Source organism: Mustela lutreola, chromosome 1, assembly GCF_030435805.1.
Source record: "Mustela lutreola isolate mMusLut2 chromosome 1, mMusLut2.pri, whole genome shotgun sequence".
NCBI lineage: Eukaryota > Metazoa > Chordata > Mammalia > Carnivora > Mustelidae > Mustela > Mustela lutreola.
Genome location: NC_081290.1, coordinates 153,613,531 through 153,631,193, shown reverse-complemented (window position 1 = coordinate 153,631,193; position 17,663 = coordinate 153,613,531). Strand labels below are relative to the sequence as shown.

General features: G+C 38.4%; 1 protein-coding gene across 2 annotated transcripts in view; it reads left to right on the top strand.

The window, feature by feature from the left end:
- PINX1 (PIN2 (TERF1) interacting telomerase inhibitor 1) overlaps nucleotides 1-17,663 on the top strand; it is an 85,172-nt gene that overhangs the window by 18,686 nt on the left and 48,823 nt on the right. For both annotated transcript variants that reach the window (XM_059177216.1, XM_059177223.1), the window contains exons 5-6: nucleotides 4,577-4,669; nucleotides 10,733-10,809. In XM_059177216.1, the coding sequence (XP_059033199.1) occupies nucleotides 4,577-4,669; nucleotides 10,733-10,809 (170 nt within the window). The remainder of the gene's footprint in view (nucleotides 1-4,576; nucleotides 4,670-10,732; nucleotides 10,810-17,663) is intronic.

The window sequence follows — 17,663 nt, the reverse complement described above, 5'->3', positions numbered from 1 at the left end:
TTGTCTAGTGGAGACCAGAAATGCAGCAAACATCCTATAGTACACAGGAGAGCTATGCTCCTCCATCCCCCCCAAAATAATTATTCATCCTCAAATGTCAGTAGTTTGACATTTCTCAACAGGGTTGAGAAACCCTGTTCTAGGCGGAAGGGACACAGATGCTAGATGCTTCTCGATACAGGCAGTGTTCTATTTTCTAATCCAGGAAGTGGTGGGTGGGGGCAGGGGGAGAGGTTGCTTTATAACTAACTGTATAAACTTCAGATATTCCATATATATATGATATTTTTCTCAATAAAAGAAATCTAAAAATTACATGGGTCCCTCTCTGGTAGATTTAATTAAGTAATTTATGGCATATTAAACCTGTAGTGAAGGTTAACTAAAAAGTAATCTGAAGCAATTTGAATATCAGGGATCAACTTCTAACTTAATTAATATCTGGTGGTATATAAATGGCAATAATTTTTTCCTACACAGGTTCAATGACACAATTAGGGTGTCAGACAATCTTAAGCTGGCTTTGCATGATCATAGTCGTGGAGGCAGAAGCTTTTTAGTTAAGACTTTCTTTCTTAGAGGCATCCACAGTTCATTCTTAATGAGGGAAAATGAGTTGACTTCACACCTTGTTTGGTATCATAATTTTTTCTTTGATGTATTGGATTAGAGAAAACTCTGTAACTTCTTAGGTGATAGGGTCATCAAGAAATTATCAGCTTCAAGATTCCATATAGAAAGGAGCCATGAGATTCATTTGTGTAGGTACTAAAAAGAAAGCAGATTTTTGAGCAGTTTGCTTTTGAGATTTGACAGTGATAGCTAGAAAATTACTTTTTCTCTTTGACGGTATTACAATTACTCTTCTCTGAGAAATGTCAGCTGACCACAGTCGGTATAGTCAGGTCTTCATGATGTATTCCCGGAAGTACAGTCAGTGAAATGTTTAAGGTGTCCCCAGGGAACCCTGTATTATTTGTCAGGAAGGTAGTGAGTGCATAACAGCGTCCAAGTGGTAGTTCCTTGTCCTCATGATGCCCCCGCCTCAGGTTCATCCTTGCAGGCTGACTCTTGTGCATAAGACAAGTACAAGACCCCTGGAGAGTCACTGACCTGTAGATTAAGTTTACCTCGAGACCACTAGAGGGTGCTCATATCCTTGCAACAGGGATGGAGCAGCTCATCAAAACCAGACCTTGCTAACTGTCACTCCCAATACGAAAAGCCTTTAGAATATTCCTTTAAGGGAAAACCTGACCAGGAAATGGACCTGGAGAACTAGTAGATTATTTTTCTGCCACGTCATCCTTGGTAAATACATTATGTCTTCATCCAAGTGCATTTTTGGTTGTATTACTTGTGTTAAAGCTGAAAAGCAGATGGCACAATAACCTAGTAACATATTTTTTCCAACATTATATTTTTAGCTCCTTAAGACTTTACAAATCTACACAGTATGCCTCTTAACTAAGCCGTTATTCCATACTGTCCTTTTCTTAGAATATCACAAAGATTCTAGAAATAATCCTCATTTTTTTTAATGGGATATAAAACTTAGTATATTTTTTAAAGTTTTCATTTTTAGGAATTATTTGACTAACTAGTCCTACCAGACTCAACTTTGCTTTTTGGTGGTTGTAGGAAATGTTTGTTACTTCCATCAGATATTTTGCCCTTTTTGATTTTAAAGATTTCTGAAAATAAATTGGGATGCTGATCTCCTTTTTAGGACAGGTATCTTCAAGGGTTTTTTGGTATATATTTTGAAAACCAGTATACCCTCTCACATTTTTTAGAGCGACATCTGTAAGATTTTTTAATCATAGCTTTAAGTAGTTGCAAAGGATATAATTTCTGGTGTATTGGGAATATTGTTATATTTCTAAATATGGGACAACGGATATCAAATTGCTCTGGTATTTAATAGTTAGAACTATTATATTTTGTAGTTCCCTTTCTTCTGAAACAGATACTGCATAGCATTTATACCCCATAGCATTTTATGTTAACATGTCCTTTTTTGCTTAAACTTTTTAGAATTCATCATCCTATCCTATTTCTCTGCCCCCAAACAAATACATATTAAATTTTTGGTTTATTTCTAGTAACCCCAAGGTTTTAGGTGTAAATATTTTTCCTGTGGATTGCGTTGTCATTCTATCAGTAGATTACAGTTAGTAAAACTGGGAAACGTGTTATAAATTTTGGTTACTATTATTACGCTAAAAGTTTTTTGGAAGTATACCTCTGGATGAGACATTGGTGTGGCGTGGAGCTGGGTTTGCTGCTTTGATTAAAGGGCGCTTCTTAGTACCTTGGCTTGTGCCTTATTTATCTCTGGTAAGAGAAGAGTTGTGCCTCTCTCATAAAGTGAGGGAAGGACACCTGGGAGAAATGGAGAAGGAGAGCCAGATTACTGCATCCACTCAGACCCAGAGCAGTTTTTGGAAAGAATGCATAGGACTAGTAGATAAAGACTGATTTCCCCTTAGATTTGTTTATGCTCCACGTACTGTGGGAAGTCTGTGTCATCAGCAGATGGGAAAGCTCCCCTGGAGATGTATAACATCCTCTGAAGTGCAAGAGCAGCTCTGTTGGGGACACAGTAGTAGGTAAGAATGTGGACTATCACTCATATCCACCTGGCTTTGGATCCCTTCATAGTCACCTCCTAGATGTGCCTTATTTAATCCCTCTGTACTTCAGGGTCCATTTGTGAAGTAAGTTTAATCATCATGGCAGCTACTTTGTAGGGTGATTGTAAAATGAAATACAAGACTCCATAGAAAGCTCTTAGTTTAGTGCTTCCTGTTTAATAAGTCTTCAGTTGATAATAGCTATTATCTAAGCTATTATCTAAGCACTTTGTAAGTGATTTGTGTTTGGAACATCAAAACTGAGAATATTATGTACCTTGAGAAGTGTTTGACCTCCAAAAAAAAAAAGATGAGAAAAATTTACTTGGGGGATATCTGAAAAAAAAAACCAGGCACTTCTTGAGAAGTGCAGAAGAGAAGTTTTCAGGTTGATGATATAATTAACTCTCAATGTAGAGATTGTCTGAAACCTTGAAACATCTGTCTTTATATCCTTTGGAGCCTTACTTTATAATCCATACTTTATTTTTAAAATTGCTAATTTACGAAAAGGATTACAGCTAACTAACATAACATGTTTATTGGACATATGTTCGCTTTGCTCTGGTATCAGGTGAAAATTTCCTTTCCCTTCTCTAACTTCATATCTGTAGTTTTTTATAACATAAATATAGGAAAATTCAGGCTCTTTTTCCCTATGATGTTCTGTTTCCATGATATTCTGCTGCCTGACCTCCTCACATAGATAAGATGAGAGAATATGGACAGCTAGTGACTATTCTATAATGACTCTAACCCCAGATTTACTCTGATATTTTAGGCAAGGGACTATTTTAGGCAAGGGACTACTTTAGGCAAGGCTCACATTTTTCTCTTTTATCAAAGGAATAAACATGAGCTTATTCCTCGATGATTTATTTTTGTTATTTTTGTCCTTGAGGTGAGTCTCCCTCGGGAAATCTGCTGTTTGAGGTGATGGCTCAGTGCCAGCTCTGCTTCTTCACACTACCTGATTATCATTTCTGCTCTGTTTTTTGATTATCACTTAACCTTCCTATATTGGCTTTTTAAAAGATCTTTTTATTTTGAGACAATTATAGATGTAAAGGAAATTGAAAAAATAGTACTACAAAGAGTCCTAAGTACCATTCACCCACTTTTCCCCGGTGGTGACATCTAATATAGCTATAAAATAACATCAAAACCAGGACACTTGTGTAGACTGTTGATTCAGAACACAGACCTTATTAACGTTTCACCATTTTTTTCAGCCGCCTTGCGTGTGTGTGTGTATGTGTGTGTGTGTGTGTGTTTGTAGTTCAATGGAATTTTATCACGTGTATAAAATCATGTAATTACCATCGCACTTAAGATACAGGATTGTTTCATTACCACAGAAGAGCTGCCTCTTGCTGCCTCTTCATACTCACGCTCCCCTTTCAACACTTCCCTTTCATCCCTGTCCCCTGGAAACCGTTAATGTTTTCTCTAACTGTATAGTTTTGTCACTTTTGAGGATGTTATATAATTGGAGCATATCTTGTGCAGATTGACCTTTATCACTAAGTACAATGCCCTCGAGAACCATCCAAGTTATTCTTTTTTATTGTGGAGTAGTGTTTCAGTATAAGGATATACCAGACTTTGCTTAGCCATTCACCCATTGAAGGAATTCCAGGTTATTTCCAGTATTTTACTATAATAAATAAGGCCACTATTACATTCATATGTAGGTTTTGTGTGAACACAAATTTTTGGTTCTCTTCCTCGAGGATTTTACAAATTCTGTGTGAATGGTCTTGCCTGATTCATAGTACACAGTTTAAGAAGAATATATCTAATCATTTGATTTGGGTTCAATAATAAATGATAGGGCTCCTAAAGATTTCATTTAAATCAGACCTTGTATTTGTAAGAGAATAAATGAGGATGGATTACAGAGAGAGAGTTTAATGTATGCTTTTTATTCTATTTTTAAGACTCCTCAGACAACAAAGAAAAGAAGACTTTCAGCCTTGAAGAAAAGTCTAAAATCTCCAAAAACCGTGTTCACTATATGAAATTCACAAAAGGTAAAATTAAGCATTTCTTTATTTGTTGCTGAAATCCCTATGTTCACACTAGGTTTCTTAAAGGATTTTTAGCTTTCAGCAACATTATTTCTTGTTTTATATGCAAAATGGACAAGTATGGATGGCCTGACTGGTTTGACCTAAAGCAGTGCTCAAGTTTCAACATTTATTGTGAATCACCTAGAGATCTGTTTAAAGTGCAGATTCATTAGCTCTGAGTTAGGACCTCACATTCGACTTTAGACTATGTGCAAGTCCTTTGACAAAGCTGGAAGTGGGAGTCAGTCTGCTGTGTAGAGGAGAAAAGAGACTTTATGTGGCTAGGTCAGAAAATAATTTTAATTTGTTGCTCAACATTTTTGGTTACATTTCTTGTTTTTGAGAAAAGTCTTACTTACAAGTCTTACTCCCAAACTGAGTTGCATTATTCCAAACCATTTTGGCATTGAATGGAGTGTTAACATAGGCATTCCATGGTCATTACAAAGTGGCTTTAGAAAATGTATCTGAGAACTGGGTAGTGAGTGTGTCCTAATGTCCTCCATCATCTCCTCCCCCTCCCTTCCCAGTACTGCCGCAAATTGCAAGTGCAGTTGTACAGTGTAACCACGAGGTGGCAGTCTTGTATTGGTAAGAAACAATTTAACTAGCCTTCAACTCCCCCAAGTATTTTCCCGTAGAACAATATTGTGCATTAAGTACACTTTCCAGATACAAAAGCCTATTTATTATCTACTGTACTTAAGGTATAAATGTGAATGTAATACTGTTGTGCTAGTCTAGTTACCATATGATGGCTCTTCCTATGGGAGATTGGATGTACCTTTCTACCTGCTGGGAAACACAAATCCCTTTGCTTTAGTCTAGTAGGCATGATTGGGAATTCCCTGACTCCTAGAAGTTGAATAGCAGTGGGAGCTAGAATTTCCACTACTCTAGCTATTAATGGTGGTTCTCATTTGGGGGTAGAACCCAGAAAGGTGGATCTGGCTTTGATTTAAGTGGGAGCCTGTGGCAGAGCTAAATGGAGTCAGTAGCTGAATACCTTCAGGAATGTGTACAAGGAGAGACGGACGCTTCCTGCTTCTTTCTCCCAGCTGGTGTGGTTTTTCTGTGGCTCTTCGTGTTATGCCCTCTTCTTTTCTCAAGCTAGAACCTTCTTTGTTGTTTTCCTATATGGTCTCTAATCAGGATTTGTCTCCACTCCTGACCTGCTGCAGAACAGAAGACAGTCCCTCCTGGCTCCTCAGTCATTCTGAGGGGAGGCTAAATTGCCACTTTATAACCAGTCTTTTTTCATTAAAACCTAAAGGAACAAATTGATGACATTAAAAAATGGCTTTTAGATGGTAGGGCAGCCTTTGAAACTTTCAAGTTAGCAAATCTAGTTTTTCTTTAGTGCCTAACTACACGCATGATTTCACCTAAACCATTTCCTGCGGCCGGGATAAACCTCTGTAATCTACTTTAATCTGATGGATGGCTGGGAGTATCTGCTTTCTATTTCTAGTTAAGCCACTCCCCTGCCAGGTGATCCTATCAACCTGCTTGGTATGTTGTGCCTTCAATTTCTTGGAATGAGGTTTGCTGATTTCTTAGTATTAGCCTTGCTTGTGGAGAAGGGGGCTTTGGTATACAGGGAAGAGGGCTCAAGATATATTGTCAGGAAGGAAGCAGAGGAGATTGAGTGGGAAAATAGAGGAAATGCAGGTTGGGAATGAGTAGAAAAGGTGGGAAAAAGAGGCAGAAATCCAGGTAACGAAGAAAGTCATTATTTACTATCCATCTTAACAAGCCATGATGAACGCATATTTTAAAGTTCTTTCATTTAATAAAAGAAGTCTTTCCATGTAGAGCATTCACATCCCTGGATGTGAATGATAAACTCTGAGTCATCTCTAAGGTGGAGGATCTTAGATCACAGGGATCCTGGGTGCTGCATTACCATCTCGCACAGATCACTTTAGCACTGACCTTCTTCCAGATTCCTCTTCCACTGTTAAACATGAGGATAGATTTTTAAGTCATTATTGAGTTCTAAAGTAGGTTGCATTTTATGACTTTTCAGAAATGACCCATTTTATGGAACTTTTGATTGTTCAGCATAATGTTTGATAAGCTCTTTAGCCCTCGGTAGGCTCTTAGTGAACATAACTAATTCACTTATTCAATGAGGATGATTCATGCTTTAACTCCTGCCTGTGATCCAGAGACTAAAACATGGGAAGATGACATTTTACATAGCTTGGTGGGAAGAGTGAGGACAAAAATTTGACTTTAAAAGTGTGAGATTCCGGTAGCAAATAGCATTATATAAAAATTTGCTACTGCCTAAATGTTGGCTATATCATTTTCATTGAGATACATACTTACTCCTTTCTAGAGTCCCAAACTTATGATTTGAATTTGAAATAACTTATTTTCTAATTCAAAAGTTTGTATCATCCATGTTTATTTAAAAGCCTAACTTCCATGCAGTTTCTTGCAATTCAAAAACTGTTTTTTGAGGCGCATCTGTGGAGAGGAAAAAATCAAACTCTAGAAAAACATTTTTAAAGTTTTTCACCTACACAGTGCAGAGTTATCATAAGAGTATTGCTTTCTTCCGCCCCTCAGTTAGGCAGTGGGTGGAAGAAATAAGGGGGTACGAACTGTGGTTGTGCAGCTTCATCCTAGTGATTTTACTCAGGCTTCTTACTCCCATGACCGTTGGCTTTTTTTTTTTTTTTTTAAATATTTATTTATTTATTTGACAGGCAGAGATCACAAGTAGGCAGAGAGGCAGGCAGAGAGAGAGAGGAGGAAGCAGGCTCCCTGCTAAGCAGAGAACCCGATGCGGGACTCGATCCCAGGACTCCGAGATCATGACCCGAGCGGAAGGCAGCGGCTTAACCCACTGAGCCACCCAGGTGCCCCGGCAGTATTTGCTTCTTAAACGAGGAAACTGCCTGGACAGCACATGTCCTGGTGGCTGGCTCCCTAGGCTGGATGTACAGACTGTATTACTTTTAGTACATTCCCCCATAAACCCTGCCCCCCCATGGCAAGAGACTCTGCTAGTGATGGGTGTCTAGTTTCCTCTTTGGATTCTTTTGCCATTTAAATCTAAATTAGCACCAGTGCAGGCTGTGAAAAAATTCTGGCTGTCTTATTGGTTGTGAGGGTCTCACTTATTTTAAACCCCACTGTAAGTCCTGCAGCTTGCCTGGTGCTCTGACATCACCTTTCATTGCCACCACCATAATCTTCTGTTCCCAGCTTATTATTGGTCCCATGTATTTTTGTTAAAAACAAAAATCAAGATACAGTATGTGTTGTATTCTTCATGACTGGTGATCTGCAAATGAATTTTCCAAGTAAGTGAGGCTAACTACATACACCTGAAGTGGGTTGTGGTGTTTTTTTGTTTTTTGTTTTTTGTTTTTTTTTAAATTATAACAAAACCTATTTCACCTACCATGCATTTCCTGGCCCTTACCCCTTTACTCTGAGTAGAAAGCTCAGGGTTTTTTTTTTCAGGCTTTGTTTTAATATGGTGCTATAATACCTTATTTTCCCGAGAACTTGTTGGGTTCTATAAGACTTTTGCCCTTAAATTAAGAAGTTCCAGATCTCTGTGCTTCTTAAATTCTTATTTTTTGTAATTTTATTTGCTTCGCATGTGGACTTCTCGACATCATGGTTATATCTGGCCACAGTGGTAACCTTCCTCCTTTCCTTTGCCACTCTGATGGACTGGATAATCATGACTGTTAGAAAAATAGCTAAAACGATCTTAAAGAACTCTTCTCTGAAAGTACCTGCTTATCCTTTTATGGACATAGTTACATCAGCTTGGCTACTGGAAGCCATGTTATGGCCAATGGAAGACTGAAAGGTAGATGAACCAAACCCAGACAGATAACATAAGTTCTTATTCTGTTGAGCTTTTGATTGTCATTTTCCCTAACATCTAAATTTTTAACCAGTATTTGCTGTCATTTTACCTTAATTTAGAACTGAAACCAGTAGGCTTTCAAACTCAGTTTTAGTATTTATATATTTTATTCAAAAGTGGCCATGATTTTATAAAATTCATAAACTATTCAACCAGGATCACTAACTAACAACTGTTTCAGTACCAATTCTATCTTCACATTTTGATCTATCTTTAAGCTCCTTTCCATTGGTCTCTGACTCTTAATTCTTCTCTGTGTTTTGTTTTCCAGATCAAATCCAGAGCAAGGCCTGTAACAATCCTGGTTTCTACACTTACTTAAGTGAACTTTGCTAAAGGATAAAAATTTCTGATATAAGAACCTATCACCAAAACCTTAGAAACACTTGCATCTTCTTTGGTACAGCTTACTGTCTCTACCAGCTTGGCAGTTTTTCCTGTAATGTTTAGATTTGTTTTCAATCTCTGCACGTTCATAGTTTGACATCTGTCCTAGAATTGCGATCTTGCATGTACCCTCCCTTCCTAAATCCCTCCAGCATTCCTTTTAATAGAGTTGCCGTAAAAGATCTTAATTTGCATTTCTTTGAGGGTATCTGTTCCATTCCAGAAGACAGGTTAGGGAAAGATGGCCGATACATATTTTGAACTAAGCATAACTCCTTTTTCTGAAATAGGAACTGCCATCCTGAATGTGCTCAGCAGTACAAAATGGGTTATGCTGATGACAAAGCTAAGAATAGATCTCTAGACCTCCTAAGGGTTTTCCCACTTCTCCCCACCATGGCCAATTTTATTCCCCACTTTTCAGGTTCATTTTCTGAGTTCCTATGTGAGATATGTTTCATTTTGTTCTTGAGGAAATTTCTTTTAGGATCTGTTGTCTGGGTCTGCTTAATAATCAGAAACAGGAAAGCTTTGTTTCTAGCTCAGGGAGAAAGGAGAGAGTAGCACAGAGCCACAGAAGACCATGTCCCTGATAGAAACAGATCATACTGATTGGACCATTGAATCTAGTACTGTTGCCTATGAAGCTGGTTATGGTGCCTCACTTTGCATTAAATCTAAGAGTGTTTTGTTTTTTAATTTCATGGAGTCACTGAGTAATATCATATTTGAATGCCCCAGTGATAGTCAGTGAACTAGAACCTTCTGGGTCATGCCATTACTTTGCCAAGTAAGTTTGCTACAGGAAACTAAGAAGACAAGTGAGTCTGTAACATTGGAACTCAGGCTTCCTACTCAGAACACACATTCCTGTGTCTGACCCAGAGCCTCACTCCCCCAGAGCCTCAAGACTTTACATGTAGCAGTTACTTTTTAAAATGCATTTACCATGTGGTTGATAAATGGGAATAGGTTTGGTTGATTGCTCACAGAGTATTATTGGTAGAAGTGGAAATTCCAAAGAAGTGAATTTTAAATTAGTTGGTTTGTGGGTTTGAAATTAAGTGAAAGAGTTCAGTGTTTTTAATAAGAATTGTAGATCCTTTGGATAGTGCTTTGCCAGAAGCCATTAAATTTCCTGCTCTTACTATATATCCTTTTACTTACAGATGGTAGAGCTGTAATAGTAAAAAACATTTTAGAGAGAAAAATCTGAAATCCTTTCATCCTAATATAGTTATTTGCATATATCTTAAATTTTCATTCATTCAGTTAATGAGTGTGCCCTCATTCATGTGTGTTTTCAAAGCTATGTAGCTAGCAGTGTTTTTGTCTGCATTTCATAATCCTAAGTAACTCACGTCTCCTTAGAATAAATGATAATTCTTTTATAAATGGGGAACCCAGAGACCCAGATATTATACCTTGAAGTCATACTAGTAGAAGAGCTTGCTTTAAAATTATTTCCCTTTCGTGTTACATGCTCTTAGTTGCTTCTACAAATAAGAGAATGTCAGGGGTTCTGCTTCTAAAACACTTGATTTATAAGGGATTTTTTTAATTAATTTTATGTTTAATTAAGGGGTTGTAGTCTGTGAAAGGGAGACAGAAAGTCAGTAGCTTACAAAATTGTTTCTTTTCCAAAACCCATTTTGCTTTCAGGATTGTCATAGTTTATATTGATGCTCCTTATTTTAGAAAGAATGGTATTACTGAAAGACATCATGTTGTTTTTCTAGGGAAGGATCTGTCGTCTCGGAGCAAAACAGATCTTGACTGCATTTTTGGGAAAAGACAGTGTAAGAAGACTCCTGAGGTATTAAGCCACATACAGTTGATATATGTTCTGTTTCAACACCACTTGATTTTTTGCGATGTGTAGAACTATTTATATCTATTACTGGTAGTACTTTTTAGATAAACCTACCAAAAAAAACTTTGAGAGGCTTTATACAAAGACTAAATATGATCCTTTTAATAATAATAGTTGGAAGATAATATGCTTTACAAGGATTCTGAGAAAGAATATGTGTTACCTGCTTTTTCCCTTGTGTGGGACTGGAATAAACTTGGGAGGAATGCCTTTGCTGGTATACTCAAAGGGAAAAATGTCTCTCCCATGCCAGAAGAGAGGGTAGTTGCTTGCATCGGTTTTGTTTGCTCTGCTTGGACTGTATAATTGTTTGGGCTAATGGCTTGGGGAGGAACAGTATCATGTATGTAGTCCTATTCTGGTCTGTTCCCTTTAAAAAGCATTTTGAAAGTTGCGTCATCATGGAGAATCTGTAAGGCATTTGGTTTTGTATTTCCTCCATTGTACAATGTTTATTTCAAAACTAGATAGGAGTAGGGTGACTAAACTGTACCCTAAATGGAATGAGTCCATAATTCAGAGTCTTCATTAGGTCATTGGACTGTGTAATACAGCAAAAAGTTTTTTGTGCCATTTCCAAAGTAAGAGACAGTTCTGGGCTTGGATGTCAAAACTGAAGTTTTGAAATATGGGTTTCTGGAGATAAAGGGATAATAATTTAAAATTGATGTTGTCTCCAAAAATCTGTAATATGGTTGCTATAACTATTACTCAACTAATCCGATATGTCCTCCTTATAGTTTCTTTATTGGCTCCTAGCCAAGGCCCTTGATGACGATAGAACAAAAAAAACTTGTGTCATTTATTTCTGATATTTCTCCAGAGCTACGGGAATTTTTCCAGGGCAGTAGCTGTTTGTTACTTAATATTATTTTCAAAGGCTGTACTTATTAGAGATTGTGCTTGGTGATTTCCTCTGCAGTTTGGGAGAAAATTCCATCTTTCAGCACTTTTTCTGCCCCTGCACCTTCAGTGGTAAAGACTGAGGATGCAGGCCTGGGCACCATTGGCTCACCGAGGGGTGGTGTCTGTAGGTCTCTGCTGAGTCATGTCAAAAGCAGGTGGGTCATTAGGGAGGAGGTGTTCTGACATCAGGCCACACTGGATGCTGCATTCATGGAGAGGCTGTTGGAAGAGCTGAGGATCATCAGACAACGCTACTTCTGGTTACACCTCTCCCCTTCAGTGGTTACTGCGTGACCTGGATTGGATCAGGCCCTCTGCCTTGTTCACTCAAGACTTTGCATCTGTGTTACCTGAGTGTTTCTCTTGAGTCACTCTCCTTTGATCATCCTCAGTAATTTCAGTATCCTCAAGGATGTTCTATCACCTCCACTCTGCCCTAGCTACCCTCTCCATTGGCCACATCTTGCACCTTTGCATCAGCCCCATGGTCCATACTGGATTTCTGATGATAACCTTACTGTTCCAGCTCTCTCACTCTTGCATTCCCACTGTGCTGGCATTTCCAAATCCTTGCATTCTTGGGTTACTTGACCCTTTTTTTTCTCCCTTCTGCCAGCCCCTACTGCCTGCGACCCTGGTCTTTTCTAGTACTCTCTTTGAAATTTTACAGTTGAACAGATGAGGGAAGGAAGTATTATTTATGGGCTTTTGGTAGAACTTTAAAAGAACTTAAGTGGGGCACCTGGGTGGCTCAGTGGGTTAAGCCTCTGCCTTCGGCTCAGGTCATGATCTCAGTGTCCTGGGATCGAGCCCCACATCGGGCTCTCTGCTCGGCGGGGAGCCTGCTTCCCCCCCTCTCTCTGCCTGCCTCTCTGCCTGCCTCTCTGCCTGCCTCTCTGCCTACTTGTGCTCTCTCTGTGTGTCAAATAAATTAAAAAAAAAAAAAAAAAAAAGAACTTAAGTGGTAAGCACAGGAAAGCTTTTTGTTTCAGGAGATTAGAGGTTTCTAATCTTCTGACAGATGTCTGTCAGTAAGTCCTGATGTTAGGTGCCATGAAACTTTTCAACACTATCCAGCACTTCTTGGCTTTTTGGTGGTGTAGTCATTCATGACCATGTTGCTGTGAGCCTGTACTTGAGGAGCTTTGGAAATAATTCCCTGGTACTAGCCCAGGGAAAGTCTATTTCAGTGTAGTTGGTGTGGAGAAGACCAGCCTTAATATAATACTGTGTTTTGTTGTTTAAGATATATATCCAGGCACTTCTTAATCTCTCACTCTAGCTTAAGGTTTTCCTCTTGTAGATGCATTTGAAATCCTGATTGTTTGGTGAGGCAGTGTTAGATCAGGGTGCAGTGTGTGGTCTGTAGCAGTGGTTCTCAGCAGCACTTCCACTCAGTCACTTAAGGAGCTTTAAGAAAAATGCTAATGCCAGGGTGCCAGCCCAGCTCAGTTAAATCCAAATTTGGAGTCAGGGTCCAGTAATAGGTATTAAGAAGAGAAGAATAAAAATACTTTTAATTTAAAATAAAACTTACCCAGATGACTTGGGTGACTATTAGGAGTGAGGATTGAGAGCTACTAGTGGAACCCCTGTTATGTAACATTTGGGAGAGCTTCTGGCTTTAGGGTTACGAATACTGCCTAGGACAGAGCTCTGAAATCTTAATACGTACTCAGATCATCTGGAAATTGTGTTAAACTGCAGATTCCAGTTCTGGAGGTTAGGGTAGGGCTTAAGAGCCTATGTTTCTGAGAAGCTCTCAGGTGTTGCTAATGCTGCTGGTCACATTGCTGCATGCCCTGCATAAGTCGACAGGGCCTCTGTGGTATTTTACATCTAATACATAGCTACACGTATATATAAGATGGGAGGGTATTAAAACCTAATCACATTTTTAAGACACCAAGGGAAAAAATATTACTGTAAAGCAGAGTCACTTTTTTTTTTAGTTTTTATTTTAATTCCAGCTAGTATACAGTGTCCTAGCAGTTTCAGGTGTACAATATAGTGATTTAACACTTCCATACAATACCTGGTGCTTATCACAAAGGCAGTCCTTGATCCCCATCACCTGTTTCACCCATCTACCCCCACACCCCTGTCCTGGTGCTCATCAGTTTGTTCTCTGTAGTTGAGAGGCTGTTTCTTAGTTTATTTCTCTCTGTAAAGCAGAGTCACTCTTAAATTTGTTTTTAGATGTGTGTCGATTTTCACATAGAGAGTTAGCTCTTAGAGGCACACCTGTACCTTCCCTGAATAAATTGTTGCTCTGAAACCTTATCGTGTTAGTTACAACAGTCCTTATAGCCAAGGGCAGGAGGCCTTTGATCAGATTTGTTTGAAAATACAACCTCTTTTGGCTCCTGGTTGCAGTTGGAAGGAGTATCACTTTGTTTTTACTCCCTTGACCCCCATAGCAACATTGGCCTGAATTTGTATTTGGCATTGCCAAGGTAAAGGTGCTGCTGGAGGTCAGATACCTGAAAAATCTTAGACATCATGGTAGTATTGAATGTTAGCATAGTAATTCTCTGTGGGTGCTCTGGATAAGGTGCTGATATTGATCTTGTCTTTGCATCGAGATTTCAAGAACCTTGGACATTGACCACATCTAGTTTGGCTGATATCCTACCTCTCAAGTTAAAGCTGAACTTAACTAATTTCTACAACCCCTGACTGTTGTAATGACAGAAAAGAAACTACAACCTTATAAAGCATCTGTGTGCCAGACACGGTGCTGGCCACTTCAGATAGTATTTCATTTGTCCCCAACAGTCCTGTGAAGGAGGCATTATCACCTTTTTAGCAGTGAGGGAACCAGTGCTCAGAAGGATTTGTTACAGAGGTCCAAGGTGGCACAAATGGGATTTAAATCCAGGTCCCTCTGACTCCAGTCATTGTCCTTTCCCCTGTACCATAGGTCAACTTTCTTGCAAATAAATAAATAAATTTCTACATTTAAATGATTTTAGTTATGCCTTAGAAGTTTTCTTTGAGATTTTGTCAAAGGCATAAGTAGTTAATATTTTATCATCACTTTGTGGGAAACTGGTTGACTTTTATATTTCATTTTGCTGAAAATAGTGGTTCAGCTTTCAAAATCACTACCTTGCCTTCAGGCAGAACTGAACTGTGATAGGTTCAGGAAGCAGATTACAAATGCCTGGGCCAGCTTTGGGAACAATTTTATTTTGCTGTTAGAACTGAATTAAGAAAGACTTAGCTTGAGTTTCTGAAGCATAGATGATGTGTTAACGTGTGCATTTTCTAGTCTCATATGATTTGAAGAATCTGAATACGTTTATACCCAATAGCTGCAGCCCTTGATTAATAACAGATTTTTTTGACCTTTTTTTGCTTTAAATCTTTTTATTTTGATGTAATTACAGATGTATAGGAAGTTGCAAAAATAGTTCAGAGAGGTTGCTTGTACCCTTCACCCAGTTATCCCAGTAGTTACAACTGACATAACTATCACACAAGATGAAAGCCAAGAAATTGACACTGGTAGCAATCCTGTGTAGTTCTGTGCCACTTTATGACATTTGTGGATTCTATAACCACTGTCTTAGTTAATTACAGAACTGTATCTTCAACACAAGCATTTCCCTCATACTACCTCAGTTATAGTCACCCCCTCCCCCACACCGTCCCTGACCTCAGCAGATGCTGCTATCAGAATTGTCTAATTCAAAATTGAATATTATATGTATGAACCACTTGATCTCGCATAGTTAAATGCTGAGTCAGCTCACATCAGTAATGATCAATACCAAGGTTTTAAGGCCTGATCATAGTTTCCATGATCTACCTTGGGCACTTAATGCCTGCTAGATTTTATGTCTTCTGCTGGGTTTTATGTCTTTTATCTTACAGATCTTTAGAAAATGCCTTGTAAAAATCAGACTGTTTGATGTTTTTCAAGTCCAGATACAACGATTAAGTCATTTACTTTAGAAATTTCAGAAGTATATGAAACTGTAAAGTGATGTGTATGTATAAAGTGATGTAATTATCATGTGTCAGTATAGGAGAGCTCCTTGGGCAGTATGTCAGGGTACATTCATTATAGTGAGTTAGTAAACTCCTCTAAATTGCATGCAGAATTTGTGGGTATATGTATATGTAGATATGGATATATAAGTCCAACACTTGTATCAGATTTTCCAGAGAGTTCTTCTGAAAATAATCATTAAAATCTAGGACTGTGCTAAGTAAATAAAAAAACAAAAATATAAATATAAACATGAATATAAAAAAATAAGGGTCACCTGGATGGCCTAGTCATTAAGCTTCTGCCTTCTGCTCAGGTTATGATCCCAGAGTCCTGGGATGGAGCCCCATGTTAGGCTCCCAGCTCAGCGGAGGAGCCTGCTTCTCCCTCTCCCATTTCCCCTACTTATGTTCCCTCTCTAGCTGTCTCTCTGTGAAATAAATAAATAAATCTTAAAAAATATTAATAAAAATAAAAATAAATCTCTTCCTTAAAAAATCACTTAAAATGGAAATTTTCTTTGTGAGGGTAGTAGGAGGGAACTTTGTATTTTGGAGAGGAACAGAGCCTTCCTGTCTCTAGGAACTATTCTCTGACTTTCTTGGTGCTCAGTATTTTCTCCAGCTACAGAGACTATCTGGAGGCACTGGTGCTATCTGAATCTGGCTATCTGAATCTGGCTATTCAGAACTAAATAGTGCTTAAATAGTGAAAGATAATCACAAACTACCAATTACTCAGAAAACTTTTAACACACTGCTCTGTAAGGGAATGGTTGGTTGTACATTTTTAATTTCCAAGTCCTTCATTTCCTTTCCCCATCATCTTTGTACTAAGAAGACAATAACTCTGGATTGGAGTTCACCTAAATTGGAGATGTATGCACTTTCTGTGGAGACAAAGAAATGATCGAACATATTGAACTGAAATTACTAGGGCCCCCGAGACCTGCAGCAGGTACTTGTGCTGGCCAGTGCCTGTCAGGAGTTATAGATACGCTAGTGTATGTATGTGTATCTTTTCTCACTTGGTGTGCAAGTTGGAATTGGAGACACTGAAAAACAAATTCCATTAGTTCCTATCTTACTGAACTTCCTGATACTCCTTTTTTTTTTTTTCTTCTTTCATTTTTTTCCCTCCCCCCACTTTTGCAGTTTCCTTCCTCTATCCAGCTTGTTTCCTGATTCAGCCTTATCACTAGAGAAAATACTCCTAAACCCTATCAAGGACTGAGACTGTGTTACCAGCATTCCTACTTTGTTTCTCTCAAGAGCAGGTTTCTGACATAGGCTCTTGGCAAAATAATTGTCAATTTCTTCACCTCTGTAACATGATTGAATTAGAAACTTTGTATTTCTTATATGCTCTTAAATACCCCAGTTAATGATTACTTTGCTTGAATAACCTGAGGGCTTTTGCTTTTTGAACCAAAACATGATTTATGTTCCTTTCTTGTCAGTTACCATGAATCTCCTTTCTTTTCCATTTCTGACTGATTGTCAAATCTGAACCTACACTTCCAAGCAGATCCTTCTCTTTTGGCTAGTTGAGTTCATGGGATATTTTGACCATTGTTTTAGCTCTATAAACTGCCCTTATTTTTTTTTTTTTAAGTTATAACTTTATTTATTTTTTTTTTAAGATTTTATTTATTTATTTGACAGAGATCACAAGCAGGCAGAGAGGCAGGCAGAGAGAGAGGAGGAAGCAGGCTCCCTGCTGAGCAGAGAGCCTGATGCGGGGCTCGATCCCAGGACCCTGGGATTATGACCTGAGCCGAAGGCAGCGGCTTAACCCACTGAGCCACCCAGGCGCCCCCAGTTATAACTTTATTAATGGTATCAAAAATATACACTCTATAGAACTAAATGTATTTTCTGAAATGCCAAATAGA